This window comes from Bemisia tabaci, chromosome 3, assembly GCF_918797505.1.
Source record: "Bemisia tabaci chromosome 3, PGI_BMITA_v3".
Classification (NCBI taxonomy): Eukaryota; Metazoa; Arthropoda; class Insecta; order Hemiptera; family Aleyrodidae; genus Bemisia; species Bemisia tabaci.
The window spans coordinates 10,375,408-10,385,718 of NC_092795.1; the positions used below are offsets into that span (position 1 = coordinate 10,375,408).

At 36.4% G+C, this 10,311-nt stretch overlaps 1 protein-coding gene across 2 annotated transcripts; it reads left to right on the top strand.

Moving 5' to 3' along the window:
* Positions 1-464: 464 nt before the first annotated feature.
* Positions 465-10,291, top strand: LOC109030996 (thymidine phosphorylase). 2 transcript variants are annotated; one of them, XR_011899445.1, is made up of 10 exons: positions 465-682; positions 2,252-2,385; positions 4,197-4,277; positions 4,820-5,011; positions 6,021-6,179; positions 6,533-6,651; positions 7,230-7,392; positions 7,851-8,072; positions 8,983-9,349; positions 9,386-10,291. XR_011899445.1 is itself a non-coding variant. In XM_019042259.2 (9 exons), the coding sequence occupies exons 1-9, from the start codon at positions 660-662 to the stop codon at positions 9,258-9,260; spliced, it is 1,371 nt and encodes a 456-aa protein (XP_018897804.2). In that variant the 5' UTR covers positions 466-659; the 3' UTR covers positions 9,261-10,291. The 2 variants fall into 2 exon arrangements, 1 of the variants encoding a protein (XP_018897804.2); XM_019042259.2 differs by having other exon boundaries at positions 466-682; positions 8,983-10,291.
* The last annotated feature ends 20 nt before the right edge of the window (positions 10,292-10,311 follow it).

The following is a 10,311-nucleotide window of genomic DNA, read 5'->3' on the forward strand; positions in this document are numbered from 1 at the left end:
TTTCCACGTCTAAAAAATTATGAAAAATACGAACGCAGCTCATTGAGCATTCTCAGATCTCAGATACAAATACATGCAGTAATAAAATATTTCGGTGAAAATTTTCCAATTTCAGTCAGACAACGTCATTAGTCGTCGTTTCCTGCACGAAGGATTTTTCAGCTTGCAAAATTGTCTCTAACGATTCAATTTTTTACAAGAATGCACCTGTCCAAGTCCAATTTTAGTTCAAAATTTTGTCTGATTCTCCATGAGATCCAAGGAATAATCAGTAAAATTTCCAGTTAGAAATTCCCAAGATTCTTCTGGTAAAAATACAATTTCCCGCGGGAAATTTGGCAACACTGAAATGTAGTTACGTTCAGAGCTAAGATCGATTTTCGCCCACTGTGCGATATGAGTGTTGAGCAACGGGCTTCGGCCGGATGCAAAATACGAGAGTAGTCGAACGGGGCCTTTGGCGGCAAGACGATAGCATTTGAATGGGATCCCGGTTATTGTGCAAATGTGCGTAGGTCGGACCGGTCTGCGTAATTAGGGTGGGAACACTGGTCCAGGATCGGAGTATTCGCGCGTGTCGCGTCTAGTTTTTGCTTGGGTTTACGGCGAGTTTCGCGCTTATCTTCGCGGTGATAAGTCGCTTCGTCGACGGGCTCAGGATGGAGAACGGCTCAAGTTCAAGGTGGGTGATTTCACGCAGATTCCAACGTTTTCGGCTCTTAACCAGATATTACCGGTGTATTTTTTTGTTGATTAATTTTTACAGGGTTGCCAGCCAATTTTTTTTCCATTCCCTGACTTTCCAATATTTTTCCCTGACTTTTAAGTATGGATCTGACGCAGTCTGTTAAAGCGAAAAGTAGTCAGTTGATCCCGCAACGCGAGCCCGAGACCGCCCGCGCCTAATTCCACGAAAAATCAGAAAAATCCCTGACCAACACCGAAATTCCCTGACTTTTCCCGGTTTTCCCGGTCGCTGGCAACCCTGTTTTTAATCAAAATCCAACCAACTAATAACGCGACTCTGCAAATTTTCGGCCAAGGCTCGTCAAAAGTAGCCTCACTGCTTTTTGGGCGTTTTTTGGCGCTCATTTGGGGAACACTTACCTTAAAATTTCGTAATTTTATAACTTTTGGAAATTTTTAATGAGAATCAATTGACATTGCATTAGTAGAGATATAAATTAGCTTCACTGCTTGTTGAGCATTTTATGGCGCTGATTTGGGGAACACTCACCTTAAAATTTAGTAATTCTATATTTTTGGAAATTTTTAATGAGACTCAATTTCCGTTGTATTAGTAGAGAGAAAGACGACAGGATGAGGGGTTTGAATTTCATTTTTCCCTCCTACAAACAATAAAAATTAAATTTAAAAAATTCTCATAATAAGTTAGGAATTTTCCGAACTTCTTACAAAAAAAAAAAAAAAAAAAAAAAAAAAAAAAAAAAAAAAAATGCAAATGAATAATCAACATGACTGTTACGTTCAATTGCGTGACATAGCGAAGAGCAGGGCTACATGATAAGTGTATCCCCTAAAAATGCGCAGTATACTGATTAGTTTTAGGTATCATCATACGTTTCTACATCGACTAGGTAGCTTATGGCTAGCACATCCCGCTTGGGAAAATGATTTTCTTGAAATGATCTAATGCCACGTAGTCCGACTAAGCGACGAGAGAAATTTCAGACCGCTTAAATATCCAAGTAGCATGGGGTTCTATTTTCTGTCTAGCACTGCTAATTTAGAAATTGTCTATTTTCTAGAAAGAAAAATTAAATAGAAAGAAAATGGAAAGAAAATATATGAAGGTATCAAATAGAAGTAAGAAAATTATTAAAAAACTTCTATTTTCTGTTTATGTTCTACGTTTCGGACACTACAAATACAAGGAAAACAGACAATTATGTTGTTTACATTCTATGTTTTTTCTATCTGTTTTCTGAATTTTAAATTTCTAAGAAATAGATAGAGAAAATAACCAATTTGTGTCTATTTCCATCAGGTTTTTGGATATTTTTTCTTAAGTAAATAGACCTATCAATTTTCTAGACGGAAAAAAGATCCATTTTGTAGACAGGAAATAGACCTAATTTCTTTGGTAGGTAAATAATGACACTCACTTTAAATTTTCTGTCTACTTTCCATAATGCTATAGCTATACTCGTACTTGTTCTTTATTTTCTAAATGTATTTCATTAATCTTTTCTATAAAATATTTTCATTTTGCTACTTGGGCAATGTGCAGAGGCTCAAAGGCAGCCAATCTCAACTTCATGGAGATCCTCACGAAAAAAAGGGATGGGAAGGAACTCAACTGTGATGAAATCAAACACCTTGTTCAGGAGATCGTCAATGAAACTGTTCAGGAGTCTCAAATCGGTGAGTTCCTTTCCTTTGAGCTTGAGCTACATACCTATGTATGCAACGGAGAGGAGAACGATTTTTCCCATTTTCTTCACAATCTTCTCTTATTAGGAAATGATTTTCGAGTAATTAACATTTTGTCTTGATGAGTTTCATTTTGGGTAAGTGGGTGCAAATGTGTTCCGATCACACGTCATTGGTCGATAATCTATCTGCAGTTTGAAGTAGCCTTTATCTTAGACAGAGTGATGAGAGCGTAAGGGTTCTGATAAAGGAATCCAGAAAATATACCTACTTTTGTATCCCATTTCGAGTGGTTATTGAACATAAGTATAATAATGGAGGGGCTTGGAGGACAAGGCGCATAAGTGCAGTTTTTGAAAAAATTGAGATATTAATAAGGATTTCAAGTAAAACTAGTCTAACGCATATTCTTGGAAAAATTCGCTCCCTAAATTCCGATGTTTTAGCACCAAAAAGTAAGTTTGAACTTTCTTTTCGCCATAAGGATCAAAGTAATTTTGAAACTTCAAACACGTACTATTTCCCGCAATAGCAAATATTGCACTTACGCGCTTCGCTGCGTCTTTCAAGCCCCTCAATTGAGAATATTTTTCGGGAGATGGGTGGAGCGGCCTAAGTATGTGCCTGAGACGCGAAAAGCCCGGGGGGGGGGGGGGGGGCTGGACCGCGATGCGGACAATGGGCGCAACCCCCTGTTATCAGGGGTTAAAAATCCTTGAATATACTCTGAATATATGGAGAATATCCATGCATTATTCGGGTTAGGTACATGCGCAGCATAACTCAAACTCTATTCACTATGCCAGAAACAATTTAAATTATGCAAATCTGGGCGATCCGATTTTAAATTGGAACTTCTTCCCCTTTTATTCCGATTTGGTGCTATATTAACGCGAAATACCTCGAAAATGCGTGCGCCTTCAAATGGGTGGATCAGGGCCGGATTTACCTACTTGCCGCCCATAGGCCGCCTGTATTTTGCCGCCCTTTTCTCATTCGTTTTGAAACATCAACAAAAACCATTGAGTGAACGTGCCGGATGACGAGGGGTGCATAAGACACGTTTACCTACTCGTTTTGGATACATTTTTTGCGAAAGCCCTGTCAACACTACTAGCAAAATTTCACGGAACTTTGCGCGAAAGTTAAGTTCCGTAAACCTATCTTTGTGTGGACAAGGTCCTCCATTTATGAGAAATGAACCAAAAAATTATGAAAGAGCAAACATAAATGTGGTTTAATAATTTTAACTTCCGCCGCTGCGCCGCGCCGCGTTGATCGCACTGTGTTTGGCGCAATGCGTGAAGTATTCCTGGAGTCTTGTAGGCGCTATGCGTTTCACGCCAACCGCTCCTGACCGCACTGTTTGACGCAATGGGTGAAGTATTCATGCAGTCTTGTTGGCGCTAATATGTGTTACATGCCGACCGCCGCGCCGAGGGCTTGTCCTTTTCATTCCAAGTCCTCGTCATCATTCCTCTCTGCGCTGAGCTCCAGGCCTAATTGCGTGTTTAGTTCCTCTCTCACTCGGCTAATTAAAGATGCTGTCTCTTGTACTTGTATCGCCGACAAACGACAAAATTAGAAATTACTATAATCTCAGGAAGAGAGATTTTGTCTCCTTTTCTCGTTTGTAATTTTTTTTTTCTGAATCCGATTTTTTTAATACCTACATTTAAAAAAATTGCAAAATTTGCCGACATGGGCCGCGGCCCATGAGGCCACCCCCTTAATCCGGCCCTGGGGCGGATAGGCAATTTGTACAATTGTCGACAATAAATCTACATTGTTTTCATTTGTAGGAGCTATGTTGATGGCGATGTATATTCAATCCTTATCCATTCGAGAAACGACTTACCTCACAGAGGCATTTATTGAATCAGGTGAGTAGATACTTAACTTATAATTCACCAACCCTAATAGCCCCTCCCCCCCGTTCAACTTTGGAACACTTAAGTAAAATTAAACATTTACACCATCCAGATCATGGATGGCAGATTTTCTGGGAGAGAGTGCCTTAAATACTCAATGATTAAGTTTTCATAGAAATGGAATGTTTGGGGAAGATTTAACAAATAAAATACGTCTCTGAAAACAACAACAACAAAAAAACAAACGAAACAAACGCAACGTCGAATTAAACATAAATATATGATCTAAAAAAACGCCTCTGCAAACATCATCTAGTCTTTTCAATAATTTCTATTTTTACCTTATTCCCTTAAAAATGTTAGGTTAATCTACCTTATTAGATGATCCAATCATAGTTTACGTCTTTGCTTGAAATAGATCCTAATTTTTACAATGACTTATGACGGTTCTTTCAGCAGTTCATTGCCTCATAGACCGGAGCATGTTAATTAACGATGCTTTGAACTTGATGATATCCAGGCACTGTTTCTGCTGACAAGTAAATGTGTTACAGGAGAAACTTTGAGCTGGCCACAGGAGTGGGAAGCACTGCTCGTTGACAAACACAGCACAGGGGGAGTTGGCGACAAAGTGTCCATACCACTTGCACCAGCCCTGGCGGCATGTGGTGCCAAAGTGCCCATGGTGTCTGGCAGAGGTCTTGGCTTCACTGGCGGTACACTCGACAAACTTGAAAGTATACCAGGTAAACTCAGTGTCGTTGTTGATGAAAGAATACCCTAATGGCAACGGATGTTAAAATTTGTTCGTAAAAGACTGTTAAGATTTACGAAGAAACCCTTTTCGGGATTTTTTTACGGAAACCTTGTGAGAGGCCAATTTTAAGTAAAAACAGTGTTAGAAAAATACACTGGTTTTGAAGCAAAAAAAGAAGAGGAAAAAATGCGACAAATATGTACCAAAAAACGGTTTGCAGGGGATAAGTCTATGAGTACACTTGGACTCAAAATCGAGAAAAATCAAGATCTTGACTAATCCTAATTTCGAGATATCGCAATTTGAAATTTTCATGGTAAATGCAAGTTCCCTTCTAATTTATTGATCAGCTTGTTTTATTTATTTGTCCATTGAATCGGTGTTAATCGGTTCACGTTTTTATTTTTCGTTCGATTCATGTCGATCGAATACATATCCTCTCGTTACATGTAGACCACCTATCATACTCTTTTTTCCAACTGAGCAATTCGCCTTCTTTTGCATTTGCCGCAATTGTTGCTACGAATATGTTGTGCGTGCTGATTTCAGATCATTACATACTCGACTCTTTGAAGGCGTTTTACGTGCGCAAGTAGCGCAACCTGTCAGAGAATAATGAATATCGCCCAAGCCCCACTTCGTCCGTTCTTCGACAGATTGCGCTACTTGCGCACATAAAACGCCTTCAAAGAGTCGAGTATGTAATGATCTGAAATCAGCACGCACAACAAATTCGTAACAACAATTGCGGCAAACGCAGAAGAAGGCGAATTGTTCAGTTGAAAAAAAAGAGTATGATAGGTGGTCTGCATGTAACGAGAGGATATGTATGGATATGTATATTCGATCGACATGAATCGAACGAAAAATAAAAACATGAACCGATCAACACCGATTCAATTGACAAATAAATAAAACAAACAATCTTTGCTTCAAATTGAATTTAAATGTTGAAGAAGACAGGAGCAAATCCTTCAGTTGATAAACTTATTTTCTAGGTTTTAAAGTAGTACAATCCACTGAAAACTTGACGAAAATTTTGGACACGGTCGGATGCTTCATTGTTGGAACAACTGAGAACCTCACTCCAGGCGACAGACAAGTCTATAAATTCCGCAACGTTACAGCAACAGTCAGTAATGACTGCCTGATTACTAGTAAGAAAATTTATTTTGAAGATCTTGCTTTAAAATTGAATGTGTTTAAAATTTTCAATCCACAGAGCTATAGACGCCTGAAAATTATTTTCAAGGAAAAATTTTCTGTCGCAGAGAAGAGGGAAGGTGATTGAATAACACTTATCATTAAAATAATGGGAATAATTACGTAGAAAAAAAAAAAAAAATCCACGCTTTTCACACAAAAGAAATTAATCGAAAATTCGTTCGTCAAAATAGTGCCATTGAGTACCACACTGTTCTATCACATTTTAACTGTTCTCAATTGGAATTTTCCTGCAGTTGGGACAACAAATTTGACTTCATTGCATTTAATTAATGATATTTTCCAGGTTCAATAATATCAAAGAAAATTGCAGAGGGTGTCAAATCACTCCTACTTGATATCAAAGTTGGAAAAGCCGCTTGGTGTAAAGATTTGGAGAGTGGACGAAAATTGGCTAAAATTCTGGTGAGAAATAATTAGGTAAACTTTAGCATTCTTCAATTAGAGGCTCAAAATACTAGGAACGATTTTGCTATTCTTAGAAGATCTCGTTAAAGGATCCTCTCTTTAACAGAGGGTGACAGGTTTGTACGATTGACGGGTTTAATCAGAAAAATAAGTGCATACCAAATAAATATTTCATATAAAATCATGTAATGTAATATTTAATGTAAATTATTTTTTGGAAAAAATTATGAAATAATCTTGATTCAGAAATGTTTTTAATGTTTTTATTGATCCCAAATTTGAGGATTTTTTTTTTAAAAATCTTCTTCCATGCTTTTCTAATTCTATTATAAGGCTTAGGTACTAAATCTTACAACAGGAAGATAGTTTTTTCTTCCTAAAGTTTAAATTTGTCTCAGGATTACTGAGAGGAACAAGTGCAGCATCTTCTGCAAGTCTTTAATTTTTACTTTTCTCTCTTTTCAGAACTTTCTTCTCCCCTCAGAAGTCTTAAAATAAATTGGGGCTAGTTGAAACTGTACATTATTAGGGTTTAAAGCTATTAATTATTTAAAACCATGTAGTTTCTTTCATAGATATCTGTGGCAGAGGAGTTTGGAGTTTCTACCCATGCATTCTTGACCAGAATGGATGAGCCAGTTGGTTATACAGTTGGCAATGCATTAGAGATAGCTGAAAGTGTTGAATGTCTCAGGGGAACAGGATCAACACAACTACGACAGTTAGTCTGTGACTGCGGTAAGGATTTCAACGATTTTCAATTTCATGCCTATTTCTCTCTCGAGAGAAAAAACAGACAGATCAGTTTACAGTTTTTACACAAACATTATTTAAAGTATTTACCCACAAATTGAGCTCTTTAATTCTTGCCAAAAAAAATTTAATTCTTCCCAAAAAAAAATTTTTTTTTTGGAATGTACCGGAAAAATTTTAGAAAATGGGAGAATGCAGAGGTGCAAAAAGTTCTTCAGAGAAAAAACTTGTCTTTGCCTGAGCAAAAAGGTCAAGAGTACCCATTGAGCCGAATTATTTAAAAAAATTAGTGCACTTTTCTCATTTCTCACAAAAAAGTTTTGATTGAAGAATTTCCCCGCGTACTCGTGGATTTCTTCACATTTTGTTAAAACCTCTAAAGATACTATTTTATTGCTATTCATAATTTCTCTTCAGCCCTTGCTTTTTTCTATAAATTAAAGGTGGTGAGCTATTGGCGATGTCTAACTTGGCCTCGAGTGTGGAGGCAGGGAAATCAATGATTGGTGAAGTTTTGAAAAATGGAAAGGCACTCGAAAAATTTTATGCCATGATATGTGCTCAAGGCGTCAATGAAAACGTCGCAGAAACTTTGTGTTTTGGTGATATGGCCACCGTACTACCACAAGCAAAACACAAAGTACAAATAAACTCACATCAGTCAGGTAAGAGACTAGAATCCAAATTCTCTAAATACACTGCGAAATTTTCAGTTAGTGTCAATATTTCGTAAAGAAAAAAGTTTAAAACTAATTATGGAAAATTATAATTTATAGTTAAAATTCTAAATATCCACCAATATATTCAAATATTTCTCAACTCTTCGGACAAATTCTTATGAGGGGAGGGAGGGGAGGCAAAGCTAAAGGAAAGCTACTGGCTGCCCCCCTCCCCCCAGCATTCTGGCAAGATCCTTCAGAAAATTTTAGAGATATTATGAAACAACTGAGTCACATTACCGTTTTCGAAATTGCTTTTAATAGATTTATGGGTGGGAAAAACCTAAAATTTTCTTAAAACGTTTCTTCAGAGACGTTTCTCTGAGCTGCCCTATTTCAATTTTTTTTCTTTTTTTTATTTCATTTTTATTTTCTGAAAGAAATATTTCCTCTTTCTATTGTCCAAAGAAAAATTATACATTTCATGAGCTATTTTTATTCTGCTATAAACCATCATCAATAGTGAAAAGTGCTGTAAAATATGACTAACTTAGAAATATTACTCTTACTTTTGGTTAAATGTTCAAAGCAGCGCTTTGGATAGGAAAAAAGAGAGAAAGTATTTCGAATTAAGTATCTTCTATTGATATTGATAATGTACTGTTCAAAAGGGAGACCATTTGCATTAAGACTTCTTCTACTTGCATGAAACACTGACATGCTCATTTGCCATCATTATTTTACTCAATACAGAAGCATTAGAAAAGAACTAAAGTAAAAATCCACAACGGATTTTAGACTGGAATGATCTTAATGTGTTTTATAACGAAACTCCTGGTGAGTACATGTAATGATCATCTCAGAGATAAACTTTACAGGAATTATTTTGAGGCAGAACGATTTTTTTGTATTCTAGGTTATATTCAAGGAATCAACGGGTTGATTTTAGCAGAAGCTGCAGGTTCACTGGGAGCAGGAATAACAAGCATCGGTCAAAAAATTGATCACAGCGTTGGGTTCCGGCTGCTAAAAACAGTCGGGCATCGGATTAAAGTCAACGAGCCATGGGTAGAAATCCATTTTTCATCAGAATTGGACGATGATCTGAGGCTGAATGTTGAGAATGCACTCTCTGTTTCCAGTGCTTCGGTAGAATCCAAAGATTTTCTAATTCAAGTGATTAGCCAAGGGTAACTAAAGAAGGTACCAAAGCCACTTCCTCTTTTTATTTCCCTTCTAGAGGTTAAAACAATCAAAGTTTTCACATATAGAAGCGGCATATCAACGGTGTTACAACAAAAATTCACAAAGTTTAAAAGAACGGTGTTTCAAATTATCCTCTCCCATTTTCCTTTATCTAAGGAGAACAAACCATTGTTATCGCTTGAAATTGTCATAGAATATTTTTCACAAAGAGACAAAAAAATCAGGAAAGTATTCAAGAAATAACACAGAATATTTTTCCATTAGAAAAATAAAGTATGACAGGAAGTCTGCGACGTTACAAACCAAGATAGGCATTTTTGCAGTTTCACGGCTTTCACCGTTGATAAAGTAACTAGAAGCAGAGAGAGAGTTTAGCTACACTCGTTTCCATACTTAAGATTTTAAAGTGTCATCTCGCAATAAAAACCAGAACACAGTTAAAAAAAATTACATGTGGGGCCTACTAATGTAAGTTTCATTTGAGATTCTAAAAACTATTTAGAAATGAGGATAAACAAAATTGTTTTCAGAGAATAAGGTAAACGATTTTGGTAAATCTGAAGGAAACACAAAATTAAGAAAAAGTTTCTGTTAACTTTTTGAAGAAAAGCACTTCTAATTAGTCTCCTGTGCACACTCTTCACTGGGTCTTCTCCGACAGAAAAAAAGAGGGATTTTAACTTATCTACAAAGAAAAACAATTTAATTGAAGACAAATACACTTTATATTTTGTTTAGAGTTCATAAGCAAGTTTTAACTACAGCTTAGTTCACAAAATGTACATTATGATGATAAAAAAAATTTGCTAATAAACCCTGTAACTAGCAGTTGTAAAAACAATACAAAGCGTTTTGTCAATACTAGGTATTTTTCTGTACAGTCAAAGCACATTTTTTTAAAAAAAATATCACAGAAATAACTTAATAGATACAATATTTTACAATGCACAAAACAAATTCTGTACCTTTTATAAATAAATTTTGCTACTTGCGATGATTGAGCGCAGATAGAAGTCCTATTCAAAGAGAACGTTTTCTT